The sequence below is a fragment of the Peromyscus leucopus genome, chromosome 6, assembly GCF_004664715.2.
Source record: "Peromyscus leucopus breed LL Stock chromosome 6, UCI_PerLeu_2.1, whole genome shotgun sequence".
NCBI classification, from domain to species: domain Eukaryota; kingdom Metazoa; phylum Chordata; class Mammalia; order Rodentia; family Cricetidae; genus Peromyscus; species Peromyscus leucopus.
The window spans coordinates 42974324-42999941 of NC_051068.1; the positions used below are offsets into that span (position 1 = coordinate 42974324).

A 25618-nucleotide genomic window follows, 5' to 3' on the forward strand; every position below is an offset into this window, starting at 1 on the left:
GCATAAACTTCAGAATTACAAAGTTTTGGAGACTTGTTCTTGAATTTCCATATTCCAAGAAGTGACAGATAGTGGCCGCCTTACCTCTCCGTCAGGAAACCTTAGAGGTAGATAGCCTTTCATCCCAAGCGCAGCAGGCTCAGTTACATGTCCACGGTAGGATAAGGTTAAGGTGGGGGCTGGGGAGGGCAGGGCAGAAGAGGGAGACAGAAGCAGAAATCAATTCAAATTACTTTGATGACAGTCGCGTAGCATCTTCCCAGAAAGGCAGACTGGAACTTCCAGGATGCTGGCAGCCCGCACAGGCGCTGCAGGGAGTCAGATCTCAGAAGACAATAGCAAGTTCAGAAAGCAGTCTGGCCTTTCTTCAGGAGGGAAAGACAAATCTCCCAAGAAAGGCCCCGAGAATGTCAAAGACAGCAGCCTCAGCCCCTGCGGGCAAAGCCAGCTCAGGGCACGGCAGCTGGCCCTGCTGCGGGAAGTGGAGATGAACTGGTACCTGAAGCTCTGTGAGCTGTCCAGCGAGCATACCACAGCACACACCACCGGGATGCCGCACAGGTGAGCGCGCCGCTGATGGGGGCATCCGGGGCTGGATCTGCAGAGCGGGTGCGCTGCGTCCCTTCCCAGGCTGTGAAATCTTAGCAGCCGCTCTAACGGCTTCGTGGCTACTTGGTACTTCAGAGCGTGTACAACCAAAGGCAGAAACTTGGTGCAAGAGTGAACACAGATCTCTGGGTTGAGATTCGGGGAAGCATCCTTTAGAAAGCCAGTGATGAGCTTACTGGAAGAGAGTAAAAATTTTTCTCAAGAAAAAAAAAATCTGAGGAATTTGGAGGCTGTGGGGAAAGAGAAGTTCCTTCCGCAAAGGACAAAATATCATGGCAGTCTACCAGCATTTCCTTTACCCTGGCAAGTGGGACATGAGGGGAAGGCTCTTTTAGCTGTTTGAAAGTGGGTAGTTGAGGGTTCAGGTGGTTCAAGAGGGGTGCCGATCAGGTTGTACTGACACCCGTATACCTCAGTAGTTGAGACAGATAACCCCGGGAGAAAAGGGCATTATTTAAAAAGATGTAAGTGTAAGGCAATTTCCTGCAGTTTTCCTTTCCCATCTTTCCTCAGTCTCGGCTTCACATAACAGTAAGGAAGGATAGTTTCATTAAACCCACTGCAGCACAGCAACCTGTACTGAGGAAAGTGTCCGGAGTTCTGAAGCACAAGTGTACTTACTTCCAATAACTGTTTATCAAGAAATTTCTTAGGAAATAAAGATAATGTTGCAAGAAAACCTATTGTGTAATAAGCCCAAAGTAGTTTTCTTTAAATGATAATAAAAATACATGAATGAAATAGCCAAAATATGTCTTTTGTAAAGATTACAATTTATTGTATCAAAACATCCAGGATGCTTTTAGTGACTTCTATGTGTATATGTGTGGGGTATGTGTGTGTGGTACATGTATGGGGTGGTGTGTGTGTGTGTGCTTGGGGAGATGTGTGTTGCATTCTGTGATACGTATTGTCTATATGTGATATGTGTATATGTGATGTACATGTGTGTTATATGAATGTGCAGTATCTTTGTATGTGTTGTGTGAGTGTGTGATGTGTCTGTAGTGTGAGTATGTTGGTCTGTGTCATGCCTGCCCATGAGTGTGCAGGTGTGCAGGGAGGCCAGAGCAGGACATCATGTTTCTTCCTCTGTTACTCTCTGCCTTAGTGCCCTGAGACAGGATATCTCACTGTGCCAGAAGCTTGTCATTTTGGCTAGGCTGACTGTCCAGGGAGCGCTTGGGATCTGTATGTCTTTACCCCACAAGGCTAGAGTTGCAAGCATGCATGTCCCTCCTGACTTTTTACATGGGTGCTGGGATTTGAACTCAGGCAGGTCTGAATACTTGCAGAGCAATTGCTCTTATCCTCTGAGCCTTTCCCCAGCTTCCATTGTTACATTTCTAATTCAAAAAGGTTATTCCAGGGAACTTCTAAAGCAATTAAAGTGGATAGTGCAAATACTCTAGAAACTTAGACAATACATTTTAAAATGTCTCAACAAACTTACATTTCCCCCTTTCAATTGGCAGTAATAAAATAAATGTTTCAAAATGTAAGTCACTATTGAAAAATCACCACTTACAATGTAGGATGAGGTAAATCTTCTAGAAATGTTCTGGGAAATAGATTGAGTACTCATGGGTGACTTGTGTAAGCTCTTGTATAAATTATGATGCCTACATTTCGGGGAGGAAGAGGAAGTTCTCAAGGAAGGGGTAGTCTCATTTAAGGAAGACTCTCAAGAGCTTGTTCCTGCTGGAAATTCACCTCCTTACATAACCCATATCCCAAATCATTGTGTATCTTTCATGTCTGTAAAGCTATTCTTACAGAGCCTCTGGGGGGAAGTTAATTGACAATGGAGTCCTTGATAATGGTTTCTTTCCCTAACATATTCTTTGACTTACTCTAAACCTGCAATTTTCCATAAGGAATATAATACAGGACCATAAAATTCTGACACTGGATCAACATTTCCCAAGTCAAAGTGAAATATCAGTTAAGATAATGAGATTTAGTAAGAGATTGGGGGAGAAAAATAAATCACTGCTCTTTATTGTTCTACTTAAATAATAACTGCTCCTGTTGTCAGAAAAGACTGGATAGGACATGATTTGAGATTCTTGTAATCTTCAGGGCAGTGCGTTGGAGCATTGATTGACACCAGCTGTGTCTTGCCCTTGCTTAGTGAGTGTGTGAAAGAGTAAAGATGGACAGGAAATGCCCATCCATCCTTGATTTTTGCAGTATGATTGTATCCAGGGAGGAACTAGTGTATGCAGTCGGCACTCAGTTCATTCCTAATGTAGATGGATCTGCTGAAGATCTCAGAGTTTGCATAGCTCTGAAGACCAAGGCCCTTCTTCCCTTTGCCCAGCTCCTGATGTTGCAAATGCCATTATGGGAAGCACCCAGTTGTGAAGAGTTTCCTGAACAATGACTAATTAGGCAGTAGTTCCCTTTTAATGCTCACATTGGGATGCAAATCCCTGAGTCACCCAAGTGTTTGCATTAGCTGTCAGGGAATTATGGAAAGTTCTTAAGAACTTGCAATGTGTTTTCCTCAAATAGTTTGACTCTCATGTGATATTTTCACTTTAGACTTATATGTAAATGATAAATGTGCCTAAGCTTTAAATAAGACACTTTAAATGTTATGCTTCTATGAAACATTGTTTATAGGGCAGAGCATGAAATATGTTGAGGAGAACTTAAAGATGCTACATATTGTAATTGAGAAAAATTTGAAGATCCTTTAATTAATGGTCACCGATAAGGGCTTGGTGAAGTATTCTGACTCCCATTCCCTTCCTGGGAAGATGGAATTTAAATATTGTATAGCAAGTTCATTCTAGCTCATGTCAGATTGTTTTATCCCACAACAGCCTGTGTTTCAAAGGGTATTAACTGATCAGAGGAAAGGGTTAGAGGCGGAGGCAGGTTCAGGAGTCCTAGAATATTTAACAAACATGCCTACAGGGAGCAGGACAAGGAACACAGACGTAAGAGTCGCCCTGTTCCCTTTTCTGGGCTGTGTGTGTATGGGGGGTTACACAATAAAACAATCTAATAGAATTTGTTTCATGTTGACTCTTCATGTCAGAGATGCCTGATGACAGTGATATTGGATGTATTTATTATCTGTGGCAGCTCATTACTTGCCCACCAAAGGAGAATGGAGCAGGGGTCAGGGAGGCAAAACTTGACCATTCCTCTTTGTTTCCACATATGCTAGTTGGTTTTATTGTTTGCTTGTTTACTTTTTTTTGTCAACTTGACAAAATCTTGACTCATGTGGAAGAGGGAATCTCAGTTGAGGAACTATCTCCAGCAGACTGGCCTGTGGTCAAGACTGTGGGGGTATTTTCTTGATTGATAATTGAGGTGGGAGGACCCAGCTCACTGTGTGCTGTGCCACACCTGGGCAGGCAGTCCTGGGATGTATAAAATAAAAGCCAACTGAGCAAGCCATGAAGAAGAAGCCAGTTAACCACACTCCAAGGTTCTGCTTTACGTCCTGCCTCCAAGGTTTCTGCTTCGAGTCCCTGCCCTGGCTTCTCAGAGTGAGAGTTTATGGTGTGAAAGTGTAAGCCAAGTAAGTCCCTTTCTCCTCCAGTCTGTTTTGGTCAGTGTTATATCATAGCAACGGAGACGCCAACAGGAACATCATGCAATTGTGGGCATGACTTTTTAAAATATAATTTATTGTTTTAAAATAGGTTTTCTGAACACAGAAGTAACCTTGGGACTTTGTAGAATGTTTTAAAAATAGATAAATGTGAGCAAGAGAGCTGGGAGAGTTCAGTTGGCACAGTGCTTGACACAGAAGCATGAGAACTCAGGTTAGGGTCCCAAGCACCCACAAACAAACATGCTGAGCCAGAAGAACACTTCCTTAGCTCTGGAAAGGTAGAAACAGGAGAGCTCCTGGACCTTGCTGAACAGCCAGCGTAGCCAATCAGTGAGCTCCAGATCCAGTGAGAGACTCTATTTGAAAAAATAAGTCTGGGGCCGGGGAGATCACCTAGTGAATAAAAATGCTTGTTCTGCAATCATGAGGACTTGCGTTTAGTACCCAGCACCCAAGCAAAAGTCTATGTGGCTGTTGTGGTAGTTTGAATGTGTTTGGTCCCCATAAGCCCATAGAGAGTGGTGCTATCAGGAGGTGTGGCTTTGTTAGAGTGGGTATGGGCTTGTTGAAGGAACTGTGTCATTGTGGGGGCGGGCTTTGAGGTTTCCTATGCTCAAGATACTGCCAAGTGAGTCATTCCACTTCCTGTTGCCTCTGAGTCAAGATGTAGGACTCTCAGCTCCAGTACCATGTCTACCTGCATGCCACCATGCTCCCCACCACAGTGACAATGGATTGAATCTCTGAAACTGTAAGCAAGTCACCCAATTAGATGTTTTCATAAGAGCTGTCATGGTCACGGTGTCTCTTCACAGCAATGAAACCCCAACTAAGGTAGCTGTGCATGCCTGTAACCCCAGTGCTATAATGGGACAGAGACAAAGGAGAATACAGACAGGCAAATGCCACTGACCAGCCAGACTAGACTAGTAAAAGTAAGATTCCAGTTCAATGAGAAATGCTGTCTCAGAGCAACAAGGTAAGGCATATTGCAGGGAAGCCACCCAACTTCTTGCTCCTTGTGGTCAAAGAAGCAGAAACTCAAAAAGTTAATTAACATAAGTAGCAATTTGTTGAAATACAAAACTCAATGATTTAATGGACTGGAGAGTGGGTTCAGTGGGTAAAGTTGCTTGCAGTCAAGACTGATGACCTGAGTTGGATCCCTTGGACCTACATAGAGGAAAGAGAACTGACTCTTGCAGGTTGTCCTCTGGCCACTACACAGGCACCATGATACCTGTCCCTTCCACCACATTAAATCACTAAATAAATGAAAAGCAGAGAAGAGAAGTGTGAGGAGCAGGAGGGTTCAAGCAGGTAATAGAGTGATAAAGATGGAAGAGAGGACAGAGGAAGGGTTAACCAACATAAAGTGTGCATGAACAAGCTAGATGAAACCCATGGTCTTGCAACCCCATTACAATTATAATGAAGTGGATAATAATAGAACATATGTGATATGAAAGAGCAGGAGAGGGTTATGGGAAGCTAAAGGCTTGAGTACAGATGGATGGATGGGGGCAGAGAGTTGAGGGAAAGGAAAAGAGGCACAGAGGGTAGGTTAACCAAATAGGAGGTAGGAAGAAGCCAAATAAAACTCTACTAGTTTGTAAGCTAATTAAAGATATAGTTCTTTAAAAGGAGTTTGAACAGAGATATCTCATATTAGTGAACAATGTTGTTCCTGGAGACATAGGTTATTAAATGAAAATCTTAGTGCCAGGCACTGGTTTACTCCACCCCCACCCCCATTAGTTATGGGTCAGGAAGGCCCCAGAGGCACCCCAAACAGTACAGGCTATTTGCATTGGTTTTTAGTTACCTACCATAACTAGATGGTATGACCCTGTTGCTGAAGACATCATGCACTTTGGTTGTGGAACACAGAAATTAATCTTGAACTAACTAGGAAATGCTTTTCTTGCAGGCCAGCTTTCATAGTACTGAAAGTGCTATTTTCTATTAGGGGTGAAAAGACATCAGTGGTATTATACAGCACTGGATTCTGAATATTACAATACTGATCTATCGACAGGATGTGCTCACTGGCCCAAATGTGGCAAGATGCTTTATGAGGTGTGATAGTTTGAATGAGAATGGCTCCGTAAGTCCATATATTTGAATATTTGGTCCCCAGTTGGTGGAAGTGTTTGGGAAGAATTAGGGGGTGTGGCCTTGTTGAAGGAGGTGTGTCACTAGGGGTGAGCTTTGAGCTTTCAAAAGACCCATGCCATTCTGAGTTTATTTCTCTATGCCTCCTACTTTTGGGTCAAGATATAAATCAAATGCTTTCTATTATATGTTGCCTTGGTCATGGAGTTTTATCATAGAAATAGAACAGTAACTAAGTAAGCAGCCAATTGCTCTCTTGATTAGATTTTAGGCCTGCTCCACAGGATGAAAACATGATCAAAAACCATGCTTACACAAAACACAGGCCTCCGGGGAGAACCTATTGATGGTGTTGTTCTAAATAGTCACATTATTAAGCTGCCTTCCAAATGTTTATGTTTATATGTTCTGGTTTGCTTTCTGTTGCTGTGATAAAACACTGACCAAAAGCAATTTGGAGAGATAATGTTTACTTGGCTTGCAGGTTACAGTCCATCATGAAGAAATGGCCAAGTCAGGAAGCAGGAACTCAAGGCAGGAACCTGAGACAAGACTGAAGCAGGGGCCATGAAGTATTTGCTGCTTACTAGCTTGTTCCTTAGGCTCACATTCATCTATGCTGTGGATATCGCTATATGTAAATAAACACTGATTGGCCAATAGCCAGGCAGGAATTATAGGCGGGACTAACAGAGAGGAGAATTGAGGAAGGAGGAAGGATAGGAGAGACCACCTGGAGCTGCCGCCAGGACAAGGAAGATGTAAAGTACCAGTAAGCCACAAGCCATGTGGCAAAGTAAAGATTAATAGAAATGGGCTAAATGTAAGAGTAAGAGCTAGACAATGATAGGCCTGAGCTAATGGCCAAGCAATTTAAATAATGTAAGAGTCTGTGTGTTTATTTTATAAGTGGGCTCCAGGACTGGCAGGACTTGGTGGCGGGAGCTGGAGAGAAATTCTCCAGCGACACCTTTCTTATATCTGCCAGGATCATCAGCTTAGGAATGACACTACCCACAGTGACCTGGGCCCTCCCATAACTATCATTGATTAAGAGAGTGCCCTACAAGACTTACCCATGGGCTAATCTGATTGAGGCTTTTCTCAGTTGAAGTTTCTTCTTCAGATGACTCTAGCTTGTATCAAGTTGACAAGAACTAAAGAGCATCGTATGCATAGATCTGTCCTGTTTCCAGCCTTTGTCACAGCAGCTTCTTATAGCAATGGGTAGTGGTTAATACAGAGACTCGTGGCTGTTCCAAGTGCTGAGAATAAAGGACAGTGAGTGCTTAGCTGCAGAGTGGGGGACCTCTATATCAACCCTCCCCATCATCACCCCCACCAAGGTTCAAGGAACATCCCAGGAGAGGGGGCAGAAAGAAAGTAAGAGCCAGAGAACTGGGAGGAGTAATACTTTCCTATGGAAATGACATGGCTGTTACATATTCACAACACAGTTCGCAACACAAGACCTGCAAAGATCATGCCAGCTAAAAAGTCCATCATGTAGGGTAAAGGACGTTTCAGGCCTGAACTGAAGAGCTAAAGGCAGTTGATGGCTGCTGGGGGGTGAAGAGTAACTTTTATTTGGGGGCTGTGGCCACTAGTGGGTTGCCCTTGCCCCATTGTGTGACCCCACACCAGTGTTTAAAACTAACTAAATAATTTTTAAAAGGAGGCCATGAAGTTGGGAGGGTCCTGGAAGAAGTTAGAGGGAAGTGGGTAGGGTTGATTATGATCAAGATATATTGTTTGCACAGATGAAAATTTCTAAGAATACACTGAAAATATTATTCTTTTGGCCGGGCAGTGGTGGTGCATGCCTTTAATCCCAGCAGTAGGGAGGCAGAGCCAGGCGGATCTCTGTGAGTTCGAGGCCAGCCTGGGCTACCAAGTGAGTTCCAGGAAAGGCGCAAAGCTACACAGAGAAACCCTGTCTCGGAAAACCAAAAAAAAAGAAAATATTATTCTTTTGAAAAGGAGATGGCTACCACTGTAAACGAGTGTGATAAAACAAGCAAATTAAAATATAAATGATTTGAAAGAATAATGCATTTTGTTTGCATACTTTGGTCAGAACTGAGGTGTGACCCATTATGTGTGTTCTATGTGGTCAGAGCTTACAAAGACTGTTAAGAGGGAGTAACTCTGAAGATGTATGGCAAGAATGTGTGCTTTATCCAGCACCTGAGCACTGAGCACTCTGATCTGCTCAATTACAGTTCCTTCAGGTATTTAGGGAAACACCATCCTCCCAAGCAAAAGCACATTGGGGTTAGGACACGAAGAGGCTTTAAACACCAGCAGTATTAACATTCCAAACCAGAGCAGTTTGAACTCTTAAGTGGAAATTACCAGAGATACTCAGTATTCACCACACAATGGTGGGGGTGAAAATTTAGTTATAGCATTCTGATAGAGATTTCACCTTCTTAACTCATACTCCTTATTATGTAGAACAGTAGTCTACTGAGCTGCATCCTAATGTTGCTCTCACTGTTATCAGAACTACTTGAAATCCCAGAATTTGTTCCCTTCTAAAGGCCAGACATGGTTCTCTGCACAGGTAGTTCTCAAAGTGTTTTGATAGACTCCATTTCTGCCAGTGGAACAACAAGTGATCCCAGAACTTAGAAGACTCTGACAGCATTTGTGAAAGATATGAGATTATGATAAAAATGTATGCAAGAAGATAATTTCAAATATCAATCGTGAGATCAGTGAGTGCACATTTACCAGTCTGATTGAGCATATAGTCTACACAAGGTGACACAAAGATGAATTACTATAAAATCTTCTTGTACACAGGAGTAGTGACATTTATATTTCAATTAAGAACAGTCTAGATGAAAAGGTCATAGAATTAAGAGAAAGGATCTGCATTCTTGGCAAGAGTGATTGGGTGATTGGATCTGGAGAGGGGATGTACACAGCTTGGACAGAAGGTAATGGATATCAAATACAGGTGTTGGCTTTGGCAATGGGAAGTGTTATAGGGGGCTTAAAATCCTTTCTGAGTGCTACGAGTCAAGTGCCCACCTGCCAAGTCCTTACTCCAGAAGCAGTGGCTAGATCCCTTTGGATTTGGAATAGAAAGGCCTAGGTTTAAATTTTGGTGGTGTTTCTGGATATGCATGTGGGATCATGCATTTCCCTCATGTTTGAGGTTTTTGCTTCTTGCCTAGCAAAGGACTGGATGAGGAGGAAATCGCATGGTCACTCAAAGGCCTGAGTCAATGGCATGTACTATGAACTGCATTATTTCTTCAGGCTTTTTTCCCACATGACCTTTTTCTATCAAAGGATCCATCTGGAGGCACTCAAGTGGCATCTCCTGTTAGATGTATTGACCTCTGTTTCATCAATTTCACTTGAACAGTTCTTGGCTGGGCCTGCCTCGTCTGAGTTCTAAGAAGGGTAGACGAAAACAACCACCCCGGCATTTCCAGTGCTTGTCACTCAATGCCGTGTGCTGATGTCATGCCAGAAACTCTTCCTGTTGGGTTCTGTGCTTTCGTTTTGTGGGAATGAAGCGGCACAGGGGGCTGAAGAATGCTTGCCTGCACTCCTCTGGAGATGATAGCTGAAGCTGCGCTCCTTCAGTCACAGCCTTCTGGATATGTTAAACGTCATCAAGTGTCAACCTCCCAGTGTTAGAGAGGAACTCCACTCTGAGTTCAGGGAAAATGACAGTTTTATGTGTATGGGCACACACACACACACTGAGATCTAAATTTGGCAAAGGGAAACTTGACAAGTACTTCTTTGGTTGCCAGAGATTTAAAGTGGGCTTCCATCCAGACTGCTATCCCTAACTGAGGAAAGGGCTCCTAATGCTGATGGGATGGCTGTGAGCAAATACTTCTTACCTAATGAAGCCATTGATCATAAAGCTACCCCTAGCTGCTAAATGCTGACACAATGAGTGACCCGATATGAGAATATTTACTTTTCAAATCCAGCCACAAGCCTGAAGGTCCACTTGGGTGGGACCTGAGGTGAGTGCTCTGTCATCTTTACCTTGTTTCTTTAGACGGCTTGAGTATTGACATCCATCCCTCAGATACAAGGGAGAAAGGAGGGAAGATCACATGGAAGGTGCTACTGTCTGTGAGATATGGGGGGGGGTCAGTCACGTGACCACACTAACTCAATGGGATGCTGGGACTTGCAGTCCAAATGCATGCTTAAGAAGGAAGAGCAATGGGCATGCTACAGCTAGCCAGTCTCTACCCTGGGGCAGTGGTTCAAAGTAAGCAACGTGAATTTGGCAATTCCCTTTCTTTCAAAGCCTGATCCTTTGACCTGACCTTTCCTTGGGCACATGCTGAGTCAATCTCTTTGCGCTTCCCTGCTTGGATTTCAACTTTCCTGTCTCACTGAGAAGGCTGATGACACTTCAGAAAACTGGAGAAGGTGATCTGATATCAGGCTGGCAGGGACACGGGACACTGATGAAGTAAACATCCTTCTGTGTGAGTCCGTGAACACTCAGCTCTCATTCTGAGTCTGGAAGTTTTGTGCATCCCCAAGGATCACAGGAGGCTTGCTGAGGCTCCCTGAAGCTCGTGCTCCCATCCTCCTCCTTTGGGTTGGGAGAGGACATCTTGGTAGTGCAGTCGCTCCTTCCTTTCCATGGCAACAGCCACAGCCTCTGGCGCCAGACACACAGCCTGGCATCTCATGAGACAGGATCAGGCACACGGAAACATAAGTCAGAGAGCATGGGTCCAGAGTCAAGTGACCTGTTGATTCAGTCTGTTATTTCAGAACCATCCGGGTGGGTACTTCTAGGAGGAGTGTCTTGGTTATTATGTCCACTCAAATGATATTTATTATGTGTTTTTCACAATAAAACCTACAGGATGCTTGATGGCAGTCAAACAGCCATTCAGTTGCCGAAGCAGGGTATAGTGTGGCTTTGCGTTAGTCATTTCTTCTCTGAGTCACTACCTTCAATCAGTTTTGTGTGTGTGTGTGTGTGTGTGTGTGTGTGTGTGTGTGTGTGTGTGTACACAGAGTGGTGAGGACTCTGAGAATAACTAGTTAAGACAATTCCACTTCGTGCTCAAGGGACCTTGTTTTTGTACAAATATCTCTCATTTAAAATTCTTTACTAAAAAAAATAAAGCTCAGAATGCATTTCATAGTTTAATATTCACATTTCATTTGCTTACAATGAGTGTTAAGAATGAAATAAACTGTACAAAAGAGCTGTTAAGTTGTTTAATTTCCTCTCGGGCTAAGTAGCTGCTAATCAGTATAAACAATCCACAAGCAAGATGTGCTAAAAGAGCAGCTCTGTCTGCAAGCTTAGGAATTTGAATGATGAGACTATCCAAATAACAGTTGCTTGTTACAAACATTTTAAGTGATTAAACTTGTTTGCAGTATTTTACATTCCAGATGGTGAATTATCCAAAAGATATGGTAGAAAAGTATTAAGTTTACGTGTGTTTTAAAGTATTTTCAGTTAAATACATTTCCGATGATACCTGTCTTCAGAGATAGAAAAAAAAAGAAGAAAGAAAGAAAAAGAAGCAGAAAAGTAAATAGGAAGAAAGAAAAAAAAAAAACCAACACAACAACAAAACCCAGAACAGATGTACATCCCAGGATGGTCTTTCATTAACATATGTGAAACACTGAAATAATCTCTAGTAATCAAACTAGAAAGTTAATTCACTAAAAAGATTTCAACATCGTCATGGTCTAGTTTGAGACACACAAGGACTATTCAGGAAGGCCTCCTGCCCCAACGACTGTGGAGTGTTTTCAAGGACACAAGACTATAGTAGTAGTAAATGGGTGTGATATTAGAAGTGTGAGGGGAATTCTGTAGAAATATGAAGTGATTTGTTTTGGAATGGAACAGGGAGGCAAGAAAGCATAAGGGAAAAATAGCATACCAAATGCATCATGGCAATGAAGTTTCAACAGGGACACACAGGGGTTTGTGGAGATGCAAACCAAGAGACAGGTAGGACAGCCACCAAAAAGACAGCTGAGAGCAAAGTTGCCCTTCTTAGGCTAGCCCACCAAATTAGTGTTAACTGAAGAAAATCTTGGGAGGGTGGGCAGATGATATTTCCAAAAAAGAGAAAATGAGGCTCCATTCATCTGACATTGGGACTTAATAAAACTTTCACCAAAGTGATTTTCCCAGTAATTGAAACTAATTTTTAAACCTGAGGAAATAGTTTGACAATGTGAGTTTACCATAGAGGATATTAGCTATTGTGCTATGTTAAAATGTCCTCTGCTGTGGAAGAAGGGGCAAAGAGATGATAAGAGCCAGAGGTTCCTGAAGACTGCTGTGGAAAAGTGTCATGATCATGTGCTCACACACTCAATGCAGCTGTGGTTACCTGCACAAGATATGGACGAGTTTGGCCCTCCACATCTAAGCTGGAAAGAGAAAAGAGCTTCTGTGGCCTAATCCTCCTGAGGAATATTCATAGTTGGTGGTGGCCAGAGGAAGAGGGGTCATTCTTTCTTTCTCTCTTTCTTTCTCTCTCTTTCTTTCTCTCTTCCTTTCTTTCTTTCTTTCTTTCTTTCTCTCTTTCTTTCTCTCTCTTTCTTTCTTTCTTTCTTTCTTTCTTTCTTTCTTTCTTTCTTCCTTCCTTCCTTCCTTCCTTCCTTCCTTCCTCCCTCCCTTCCTTCCTTCCTTCTTTCTTTCTCCTTTTTTTTTTTTTTTGGTGGTGCATGCCTTTAATCCCAGCACTTTGGAGGCAGGGGCAGATGGATCTCTGTGAGTTTGAGGTCAGCCTGGTCTACAGAGCGAGTTCCAGGACAGCCAGGGCTACACAGGGAAATTCTGCCTCCAAAAACCAAAACCAAACAAACAAAAAACAAAACAAAACAAAAAAAGAATAACATTTAAAAAATTAGTAATAGAAGGAAACTACTTAGGCATAAAAAAATTAATATGTGAGAAGCCCATGACCACAATTTTAACCAGTAGTGAAAGACTGAACAATTTATCTCTAAAATCAGGTGCAAGAAAAGGATGCTTATTTTCATTTCTATTCAACTTTTTGTTAGAAGCACTAATAGGGAAGCAAAGGAAATAAGTCTTGGACCACTGATACATTAATTACAATGCTCCAGTAAATAACCTCCCACCCATGCTCATGCAGGCACCATTATTTGAACCTAGTCTCCAACCACCCCCCTCTCTGTCTCTCGGTCTCTCTCTCTCTGTCTCTCTCTTACACACACACACACACACACACACACACACACACACACAGAGGCATGAAAATAGGAGAAGACTTGCTGAGAACCCAGGTTCCGGTGGGAGGAGGGAGCTCAGACAGGCACTAGGGATAAGGACCAAAGTTCATTATTTACATGATGAAAATGTCAAAGAATGAAACAAGAAAGCCTTGAAAAAAGCAAAGTGACAACCTACAGGATGTGGGGAAGTGCTAGAACAGTGTGTCAGGACTTTAATATTAAGATCACATAAAGACTCTGACAAGTCAACAAAAAAAAGCATACAAATTGAAAAGTGCAAAAGAACTTAAACATTCTTCTTAAAAAGCTATTCAAGGTAAAGAAAAGCAGTCTGCTCCAGTAATGATTGGGGAAATGTGAATGAAAACTGCAGTGATGTATCCTCCACTTACAATTGAAATGCACGCCATGTGATGAGCTGCTGCCATAGATGCATTGAGATTTGAAATTGTGTGCAAAGCTAGAAGGTAAAAATGGTTTCATTTCTCATGGAAAACAGCTTGGCCGTGTCTCAAAACTTATATGTAGATGTCTCATACGATCCTGTAATTCTACTCCTAGGCATGTTCTTAAAAAATCTTCTAAATTTTATTTTATTGATGTTTTTTACTTACATTAATATATTTAAGTACATTAAATAAAAAAAGTTTTGTACTTATGTTAATATAGTTCACATTGAACATGTTATCCCTCATAATCAGTTTTATTTATGTGTGTCATCTCATGTACCTATATTTGTCTTTCTGTGATCACGTTAATTTGCTACATGATGGTCTCCAGTGGTGTTCATCTTCCTGAAAACTGCAAAGCTTTGCTCTTTATGGCTGAACAGGATTCTGCCTTGCTTGTATTCCACATTTTCCTCACTCACTCCTCTGCTGTCGACTCCTTAGGTTGGCTTCACAACGTAGCTTTTATGAATACTGCTGAAGTAAACCTTGGTGTTCAAGTCTCTGCACATCCACACATTTCATAACAGGACTCTTCAAAATGGCCAGCCGGTGAAAAATATCCCAGTGTTCCTCAACTGAGGAATGAATGAACCAACTGTGGTGTTGGTACGCGAATACAATGGAACATTATTCATGGACATAAATAAGTGAATTGTAATAACATGGGTGGGCCTCCAGAACATTGGGTTAAGTGGAAGAAGCCAGATACAAGTTGTCATACCACCCAGGATTCTCTTTGGATAAAATATCAAAAGCAAGCAAATCCATCCTGGCACATTGTGGGTTGAGGGGTTTTCTGAAGTTGAGGAAGTAGGCAGAATAAATTGATTATTGCCTGGGACATCTTACTTCAGATGAATGGAGGAGTGTAGCTGAAAGATGGAGGCGTGGTTACGGAACATTTTCAATTCACTGCTGCTGCTAAGCCATTTGCTTTCAGACTCTGTATTGTATGTTAGATGATTTTTATTTTAATACATTAATTAAAAAAAATTAAATGTCCCCTGGGGTTGTTAAGATGTATGAGATGCCTTGGAAATCAGGAAAAGCATTTGTTACTCGAGTTTTGGGTTTGTGTTTCTGCATTCTTTCCCTCATTCTTCTGCAGCCTCCTGTTGCTGTCAACTTCTGTCGCAGCTTTCAGTATACCTGGCCCTAACTGCTATTTTTGTCTATTTTCCATCTTTACTTGGTTGAGGACTAGGAAGCCAAGAAGTCAGTTGTGCTTAAACTATGGTGAAGAAAGCCCATTAGGATTGTGAACTTAAGTCCAGGATTCACTTATCTTTGTTTCTTAAAATCATTATGTGTGTGTATCTGTGTGGGAATGTGCACATGAGTGCATGGGCCTGCCGCATTGGAAAGTAGACACCAGATCCCTGGAGCTGGGATTTCCCGTGGTTGTGAACCTCCCGGTGTGATACTGGGAACCAAGCTTGGGGGCCTGTAAGAGCCGGAAGCTTTCTCAACAGCTGAGCCATTTCTCCAGCTCAGGTTTACTTACCTTCTTCTTCCAATTTTGTTTTGTTATCCTCATAAATGTCAATGTTCCACCTGTTGAAAGCTCTAACCTTCCACCTAGGCTTTTTTTTTTTTTTTCTTTTTTTTTTTTCTTTTTTCAAGACAGGGTTTCTCTGTGTAGCTTTGCGCCTTTCCTGGAACTCACTTGGTAGCCCAGGCTGGCCTCGAACTCACAGAGATCCGCCTGCCTCTGCCTCCCGAGTGCTGGGATTAAAGGCGTGCGCCACCATCACCCGGCCCACCTAGGCTTTTTTAACACCCAGTTGTCTGTGTTTGTAGAGGCTTTCTGTTTCCTATACCCACTTCATTGATTTTTCTCATCATCTGACAGAAATAACTAAAAAATGAATCCTGACATTAGTATAAAGATCACTTGTTTATGAACTATTTGATAGTTTAGAGAGGTCTACTGATGCATTTATGACTCATTCCCAAGACTTTATGGTAACAGATCTGGCTGGTATCCTACTAAAAATATTTCTTTTACCTAAATATAAAGACATGGGAAAACATGCTCACATTTTTCCCTAGAGCCAAGACATAGTTGTCTTTCATCTGACTCTGAGACTTTTAAAGAGAAGAGAACGACTGTTGGCTTCCAATCAGGCTCTTTTCTGCCCAAGCCTAGGGGCAGAGACCACACAACCAAGAACTCTGCCGGGGGACTTGGGAGTCTGCTCAGATTAAAATAATAGGAAGGGAGATCTTAAAAAAAAAAAAGCAAGCTGGTCCCTTTTAGGGAATGGACCAAATCCAGAAAGCCTGAGTTAGTCTCGACCAGTCTTAAAGCTAAGTGCTGTGAAGTTTGCTTTGTCTTCTTGGGCTTTTGAGCCATGCACCTTTATAAACCTGCCTGTGCAGACATCCCCAGCCCTAAGCTGGGTCTGCCCAAATCCAGTGAATCAGCTCTAAAATGCCGACGGCACCTCACGGTGGCCAAGACTCAGCCTCAGGGAGCCGGCTGGCCTGTTAGACCAAGTGGGACTACAGAATGGAAATCCGTGGAGAAGTTTTTACGTGCCCATGGAGTTTCGTTGCGGGAAACCACCAAGGCGAAGACAGGCATGGCCTACAGGTACTGTCGATTGCAATAAAACTTAACCGGAAACTGTACTGAAGTCAAAGATTTTTGCTGTTAGAGAATAAAGATTGAAATAGCAAAATAAGATGTTACGGGACAGGAAAAAACCAAATGCAACCGCCCACCTTCTTGAGTCTGTGGCTTGCTTGCTTTTACTTTCCATTATCATTCTCTGCTCAAAGGGTGACTGACGCAAGAATGTCAAGCACACCTGTGGAAGGGCCCGAGCTCCCTTGTGAGAGGAAGGCCATGTGCTGCCAGTACGAATAGCTTTGGCTCTGAGGAAGTAGGTGACTGAGCAGCTTGTAATGAAGATCGTGGACTCCATGCTCCTCTAGGCAGTTGATCAAGTTGAGCAGAATGTTTTCCAATGCTGCTCAGGCTTCCACTGTTATTACCTTCTTTTAAGCCTAAATCATGTGGGCTAGTTCAGGTTCTTGAAATGATGGTACTTTTTATCAACATAGTCCAAGAAAAATCTCCTGTTCTGCACTAGCCTTCCAGTACTATTATTTGGAAATGAAAGGGAGATATATATTTTTTTCTTGGTGTGAGGTCGAGTGTGTATTTATCAGTTGCTTTTAGAAGGTAAATAATGTTTGTTTTTTTAAAGCAATTTGTCCTGCCTTCTGTAAGCTGTATTGTACTAAGTAAGCTGCAGAATCTGAGCATCTGCATGGAGCCTTCCTCCTCCAGAGTCTGGAGGTTAAGTAAAATCCACTTAGAAGAACAAGGATACCCAAAACATCGGTAAAGGATGCTTGTCCTAAGCTAATGTCAAAACTTGGACTTCTCAGGGTTGAGGTTTCTTTTTTCTTTTCTTTTTTCATGTACAAGCTGTCCCCAATGGCTTCGTTTTCCCATTCTAAAGGTCTATTTTAGTAGAGTAGCTGCTGTTCTGATTTACCAGCTAATTTTATTAATAAAGCAATTTGCAATAATGTGGCTCCTCTCTGGAGAGCAACGTGTTTTACACAGATGGTTTATATAATAAAGGGCTGGTGCAGGAGAGGAACAGACTTCTGTGGATGCTTACAGAGTTCAGGACAGTCTACCTATGTTGCCTTAGAAGTGAGGACCAGGAAGAGTCCCCCATCTGTCTAGGAGAACTCAGCTGCACACACTGGGGTGTAGCACATGCTGGCTATTCCTCACTGCCTCCCTTCTGACTCTGCATTGGGCAGGAGTCTTCTCCCTCAGCATCCTCACACCCCCTCACTGTCTTCCTGTGCTCCCCTTGACTCTCAGTGGTGGTTGTGAGGGTGGTGTGTGCATGCAGATCAGGTGAAGGGGAGATACATTGTTTCTCTGTGTTTGTCATAGTGTGCATAGTGCTACCATGAAGTCTTATTTATATAACCCTTCAGAGAGTGTGCATTCCCTTTCAAAAGCCCTTGTTCCAATACCTCTCCACATTCAGGGCTGTGTGCCATTGTTTAGATACAGATACATTCTAGGACAGTGCTTCGTAAAAGTTTGTGACAACCAGAAACACTTTCTTCAAACAACTGAGAGTTGAGTTGCTTCTGCTGAAAATGGGGCCTGGAGCCCACCTCCCTTGTGGTCAGCCTTTAACCTGCTCCTCAGCTATGTCTGGGGAGTCTTCACGTGAGCAAGGCTCTGTGATTCAGGGGATGCCTTGTGTAGACAAGCTCTTGGACAAACACCTATAATCCTAGATCATGCTCTCCTAAGAAATGGGACCTCAAAGAACACAAAATAAATTTTATGAATTTGAGGAGAGGAGAGCCAAGTTAACCTTGTTGTTGACCCTGTGAAACAGTCAAAGCTTTGAGTCACGATGAATTGCTGTGCTCCTGCACATCTTCCTGGTGCTTCCTTCATTACGCTTCTCCAGTTTCCACAGAGCTTCATTTCTTCTCTCAAGACACCTGTTAACTCATTATTTAGGAGATTTCCTTTTACTGATAAAGAGGGAGTTTTAGGGACGAGGACTATGACTCTTTTGGTTCCTCTTCAACTTGGCTCCTACCTTCATTTCTTACAAAAGTAGTTGGGGCATGGTTAAGCCTGGGCTTCTCTTTATTATAATATTTCCTCCCAGGGTAAAAGGTGTGAGAAAGGACAATGACTGTGTGAAGACATGTCTGTTTGCCTTTGTCCTTTCTATTCATCTTGAAAGATATCATTCTGTTTCATATGTAGTAGAAAGGAGATAAACTTGGGCATTAATCAGGCCAGAAGCATATCCCAACTCTGCCAGTTTGAGAATTGAGATATTGATTTTTGAAATGATATATTAGATGCCTAACACAAAGTAAACACTCACTAAATTCAGGTTCTCTTCCCAGTTCCCCTGTAGCATCTGTTGGTCAGTCTGAGGGTGAGGGGAGATGCAAGTCCATCAGCTGACACAAATCATAGGAGATTTTTCTCGGGAGTAAAAGGAGATGAAACATGATAGCCTTGCACCATCCATGCAGGTCCCATGTGAGCTTCAGAGCCCTGCAGTCTGGGAGCAAGGGAGGCTGCTGCTGTCTTCTTCCTAATATGGGCAAATGCCATTGCAGCCTGGGCCAGCTGCTGAGGCCCTTCATCATCCCTGAGGGAGTGTTGGGCTGTGTTCCCATGGAGACCCGGTACTATTTCTAACTAAAGTTGACGAGGAAAGGAGGATAAACCAGTAAATAGGCAAATGAGCGTATAAATTGAAAAGAAATTGGAGGGGAGAGTTTGAGAATGGTGAAAAAGTGCTCCAAGTTGGAGTGGAGATCCTTCTTTTAGCTTAGAATTCTCAGAAAAAGTAGAAGTGTAAAAATCTGTTGTATTAGAGTCTACAAAATAACCACCAAGAGAGCAGTCATTTTCAAGAGGCTGGGCATTAAGCATTTCTGTTACAACACATTGAACTGTGAGGCAGGCAGTAAACACACACCTGAGTCAAGATTAAACAAAATGTACGGAAGAGCAGGTTTGAACAAAGCACAAGACACATCTAGACTGCTAAGGAGCGGCATATTTCTAGTTTTAGGGCAATCTGATTGTACTAATAACAGCAGGAATGTGCTAATAACTGATACAGATGTAAATTGATGATAACCCAGGGGTCAGCAAGCTTTTCCTGTAAGTAGTACATATAATTTTTAAGTAGTACATATTTTAAGCTTGAGGGTGTGGTTAGCTTTTGTTATATTTTTTGACCTCTTCTATGGTTGAGGAAGTTAGCCATAGATAATACATAAATAGCTGAACTATATCCCAACATAACTATTTATTGGCACTGAAATTTGAATTTTATATAATTTTAACATGTCATAGATTGTCTTCACATCCTCCCCCCCCTCGTGTCATTAAAAGACGTAAAAAGCACTTTTAGCTTATGGATCATGCAAAAACAGGTGCCATGCTGGATTTGGTGGCTTGTGGTTTGCTGACTATGGGTCCAAAAAGCAATGTTTTTAGTTGTACAGGTTATTTGCTTATGTATATTTATCTTAAGCCTTTTATTCAGGAATAAAGAGCCCAAATGTATATCACATAGGAAGGTAAAAATTAACTAAAAAGGTGAAGAGAAAATCAGCCCAGGAAAGACTAAAAGAGCAGAAAGACACAGCAAAGGGAGAGGGCAGATTGCAGACAGGCTAGTGGGGTTGCAAAACGCTAGCCTTGATCCGGCCCCAGACTTCCCACAACATCAAACCCCAAAGAGGGAAGTCAAGTCTTTATAGTTCCTGGGGTCCTGGAGGAGAAGGTCACTTTCTCAACGGTAACTCATGCCTTTTGATTAAAAGTCTGGAGAGAAACACCCCTCAGTGTTTTGTGCGTAATGAATGGCCTCCTCAGCAGCATCCTACAGCAATCAATAAATCAGCAGAAGCAAAGGAAGAAACAGAATGGGTTTGATACAAACTGTACTGGTCAGTTTCACAATAGTAATCATACACCCTTAGTCTCTCTCATCCCTTCCTCAGTCCTTCCCTCCTTCCCTCTCTCCCTCTCCCCATCTCCCTTTCCCTAATGACAAGACTTGTTTGGGTTTAAGGGGATAAAACAATTGTTTCTGAGATACAAAACAAAATTAAAAAACAGTATTGCTTTGCAGATGATGGTACAGTATTTCTCTAGCCTTGAACTAAAGATAGGGAGAAGGTAGAGAAGAAAGAGGAGAGACAGGGAATTCTTAGATATAGAACGGAGTTCGGAGATAATCTCCTCCAGTTCCTCGATGCTGAAATCCAGGCCATGAGATATTGACTATTACACTGAAGTGACATTTCCAGCCACCAACAAAGCTAGGACTAGACTGCTACCCCTTAAGTCACAGCTCGGTGTTTTCTCATATTCTCCACATTTGTTTCCAACTCCCATCACACATGTGAACACGCATGCACACTTACATGGGCACACACACATTTCTGAGATCATTGCTATTTCTCCCTCATTAACACTTACAGGTTCGTGGCTTATTCGATTGGAGCAGATCGCTAGCAAACACTCAGAAAATGCTGCTTTTTCCCTCATGTCTTTTCACCTAACACATGCATTCCCATCTGATCAAATTAAAATTTGGGCTAATTTGTTCCTAAAATGGTTGTAATATGATGGTATATATTATCAACACTGTACTCTTAGTGCCTTGATTAATGTGTCTAGAATAAAAATATTTGAGACGGAAGGAAATGAAAGGGGCCAGAACTCCCAGCAGCTTGGGTTCCAGTCCTGCTAGCTTTCCCTGGTGTCATCAGACTGAAGACTTCTCAGAGGCTTCTGACACACAAGTGTGTCATCTAAGCCAAACTACACAGAATTTCTAGAAGGCAGGTAGAAACAGGAAGGAGACATGGCTTGTCCTAAAACCAAGAGGAGAGGGGAAGAAGCCTGTGGTCTACGGGGAGAGGCAGGGCTAAGGTGCAGGACATGTGCAGTGCTCCTCACTGACTGCACAAAAGAGGACTGACTGAAGAAAGAGAAAGTTAAATCAGGGGACATGTCACCCAGCTGAGAGATTTTCTAGATATGTCTGAGCAGTGCGTCTGGGACATTTGCTGGCTGTTGGACTTCACTGATATCATAATAAAGATGCTAAAGAGTGATGGGAAGCACTTTCCACTCTGAACACCTTTCTGGGGTTCTTTCCTAATGAGAAGATGATAGCCTCACAGGATTTGCTTGCAGGCCCAGCCTCTCCCCTTTCCTGATCCCTGTGTAGCTTCCTAGCCTATATAACAAAAGGAGCAAACCCTTATCGAATAATAGCATTCACATGGAGGGCATACAGAAGGCACCAGGAAGGCAATCCGTTCTGCTTTTCATAACATTACAGGGCTGCGGTAATAGGGAAGAGGAACATTGAATTCACCGTTGTCATCCGAGGACCCCCTTCTCACATAGCTTTCTCCAAGAGTTCCTGTGGCCTGCTCTTTCCATGGGATGCTTGGCACACTCAGCTCTGCTTTAAAAGTAGCTAGGGCCATGTCTAAAGAACAATAGCCTAGAAAAATGCTGCCTGTACAGGAGTAATATTAAGACATGCTGACATGATTTATTTTAGGCCAGTCTAATTTGGGTCAGTCCTGGGGCCTGTTCTCATTTCTCCGAGCCTCTGGCTGTGGACCTCTTACAGTATTTCTGGAGGGATGGAGATGGCAGTGAGATGGATGGGGCTCAGAATGTGTGTGATTTGAAATCGGAATAGGCGGCTGGTGGGGGAGCTGAAAGACATAGTAGTGTGGCTTATTCAGCACAGAACGCCATGCTCATTGCCTGGGGAATGGAACAGAAGTTTCAAAACAAGTACAGTTTGGCAGTGTAGCTTTAAATAAGAAATGCCCTAGAATCTGAGCATGATTGCAGCTTGAAATAATGAGAGATGAAAACTCAATTTGTTTTGAAATTTCCACTGTGATTTTCCTAGGGTAGAAGTTGCTTTGCTTATGTAGCATGATGAAAATATCAGAGATTCAAGACTTAAAAATAACACTGAGTTACATGAACCATATTTTCTCATATGGAGGTTGTTGTTATGTGGAGGTTATTGTTCCTCTGAAAACAACAGGTATTTTGGAACATGATTTTCCTACCAAAGGAGCAACCATAGGCCAACCAATTTTATCCACCCTCCACCCAAAAAACCCTTCTGAATTTCCCTGCAGTGCTTGTGAATGTCAGTAGGCTGTGCTATTTCATAAAAAAAGAAAGGCTTTCCATTCTTGGAATGAAGCTAGCAGGATTTTTCCCCCCAGAATATATAGAGTTAACCTGATTGTGTCAACAGGATATTTTCATAGTGAGAAAAAAGTAACAGATTATGCCCAGCATATTCCTGGGTTTCTGAAAAGCCCAGATGCTATAGCAGGTTTATTATAGCCTAACCCAGTTAGGTGTTTTATTACTTTAACTTTAATTTTTAAATTTTTTCATTCTTAAGAATTTCATACATACACACACACACACACACACACACACACACACACACACACACAATGCATTACTATCATATCTACTCCATGAATTTTCCTCCAGTTCCCTCTGTATTTCCTTCAACATGCCCCTCTTTCAATTTCATCTCCTCCTTCTCTTTCCCTGTCTCCTCTTCTTCTATAACCCACTGTGTCCATTTAGTAGTCCCCATATGATATCACATGAGTGCATGCAACCATGTGCTGGATCATGAGACACCTACTAGTGGTTAAAAACAAAAAACAAAAAAACCCTCCTTCTCCCAGCAGCTGTGAACTGCTCATAGCTTCTCAGCAAGGAGTACAGTCTTGAGAGCTCCTCCTCCACCTATGCTGGAGTTTTGGCTGGCTTGATCTTATTCAGGTCTTGTGCAGATAGCCACAGCTGCTGTGAGTACGTGAGTGCAACAACACTGTCATGTCCAGAAGCACCCCACAGCCTTCTCCGTCCTCTGTCTTCTCGTTCTTTCTGTCTCCTCTCCCACAGTGGTCTCTGAGAGTTAGCAGGAGTAAGGGTTGCTGAAGCTGTCCCATTAGGGCCAAACATTCCATTTCTTATTCTCAGCACTTTCTCCAATTGTGCCTCTCAGCACCGACTGCTGCTCTCTGCAAAAGGATGCTTCTGAACCAAGACCGAAAATTACCCCAGCTTTTGAGTATAAGCATAAATATGTAGAAGGCAATTTGAGAGCATTTACAAAAATAACAGCAGCTGATTCTACTTCATTGTCACTCTACTTACAATAGCTAGGAAATGAAATCAACCTGTATGCCCATCCACAGATGACTGAATAAGACAAATGAGGCACATATACACAATGAAATATTACTCAACTCTAAAGAAAAATGAAATCCTGAAATCTGCATGTAAATTGATGAAGCAGGAAAAAAATACTGAGTAAGGTATATCAGATGCAGAAAGATAAATGCCACATATTCTCCCTGTATGTGTTTAACTTGAAGTACAAGTTTCAGAAGCCAGAGAAGGCCCTTAGGGGGGTAGATTACAGGCAAAAGGAAAGTAGAGAGGTGAAATCCTGGGGATTGGAAGGCTTGAGTAGGAAGCAGTACAGTAGTACAGGGAGAACCAAGATGTGAGGGGTAGAGGATTAACCAAAAGGAAGGAAAATGGGAAACTTACTATCTGACAGCCCAGTGTGAATGTTAGAATAAATGTGATATGTGAGAAGAGGGAGTAGCCTGGCGGTTAATGGATTAAGTGGGGTACATAAAGGAGAGGAGAGAGTGGTGGGTTATTAGCCCAAAATAAAAAGCTATGAAAAAGCCTTACAGAAATCCAGTATTCACTAAGCCAATTTCAAAATATAACTATAAAACAAAAAGAGTTCAAACAGAATTATCTCACAAAGGTAGACAACGCTGCTCCCAAAAAGACATGACTGTTAAATAAAACTCATAGTGCAAGACTTGAGATACTTCCTTAATAAGGTATTCGTCAGATAGACCCCAAATGTCTCCAGAACAATGCAGGTTATTGCCATTGCCTTCAGTTACCCACCATAACTGCATGGCCCTAATGCTGAAGACACCTGTCTTAGTCACCATTCTATTGCTGTGAAGAGACACAATGACCACAGTAACTCTTACCAAAGAGAACATTTAATTAGAGCTTGCTTCAGGTTTCAGAGGCTTAGTTCATTATCATGGAGCAGAACATGGTGGCACACAGGTAGAGATGGTACAGACAGAAGTAGCTGAGAGTTCTACATCTGGGCCTGCAAGCAGCAGGAAGAGAGAGACTCTGAGCTTGGCATGGGCTTTTGAAACCTTAAAGTCCACCCCTAGTGACACACTCCTTCCAACATGGCCGCACTACTCCAACAATGTCACACCTCCTAATCCTTCTCAAGTAGTGCCACTGTCTAATAACTAAGCATTCAAATATATGAGCCTACTGAGGCCATTCTCATTCAAACCACCACAACACTATAATGCATTTTGGGTGCAGGAAACAGAAAAACCAATCTCAAATAAACCAGGAAGCTTCTTCCCTGATGGCTAGCTTTCATAGTGTCAGAAGATGTTATTTAGGCTACTGGTGGAAAATGACATCAGTGTTCTTACTCAGCACTGGACCCTACAATACTGAACTGGTATGCAAGATGTGCCCAATGCTGTAATAATGGCATGCGTGATTGTTAAGGGGTAACTAACCACTATCTGATGAGGTCTGAGGCCCACTCTATAGCAGGGAATGTCATTGCTGGTACTGAAATCCTCATCAAAAGCCCCATATGCCCTAGTAGATCTGCTAGTAGATTTTTCCAAAATGGTTAGTTGGGTGTTCTATAGAGCAAATAGTATATGCTCAGAAGTTTCTAGCAGAGTATCTAAAGTAACTACTGGTATGTGATACTTTGTGTTCTAACAAATAAAACTTGCCTGGAGATCAGAGGGCAGTGAGGCCTGGCTGTGGTGGCACACACCTTTAATCATAGCATTTGGGAGGAGAAAGCAGGAAGATCAGAAGTTCAAGGCCACCCTGGGCTCCATGAGATTGAATGGGTCTAAAAGGGAAACAGAGCCAGGTGGCGGTGGTACACACCTTTAATCCCAGCACTAGGGAGGTGGAGACAGGAATATA

At 42.5% G+C, this 25618-nt stretch overlaps 1 protein-coding gene across 2 annotated transcripts in view; it reads left to right on the plus strand.

The window, feature by feature from the left end:
• Positions 1–220: 220 nt before the first annotated feature.
• Kcnab1 (potassium voltage-gated channel subfamily A member regulatory beta subunit 1) overlaps positions 221–25618 on the plus strand; it is a 381896-nt gene continuing 356498 nt past the window's right edge. Inside the window, exon 1 of one of the 2 annotated variants that reach the window (XM_037206638.1) lies at positions 221–561. In XM_037206638.1, coding sequence (XP_037062533.1) covers positions 287–561 — 275 coding nt within the window. In that variant the 5' untranslated portion in view covers positions 221–286. Of the gene's footprint in view, positions 562–16254; positions 16589–25618 lie in introns of those variants that run through there. The other variant, XM_037206640.1, reaches the window with a different exon arrangement.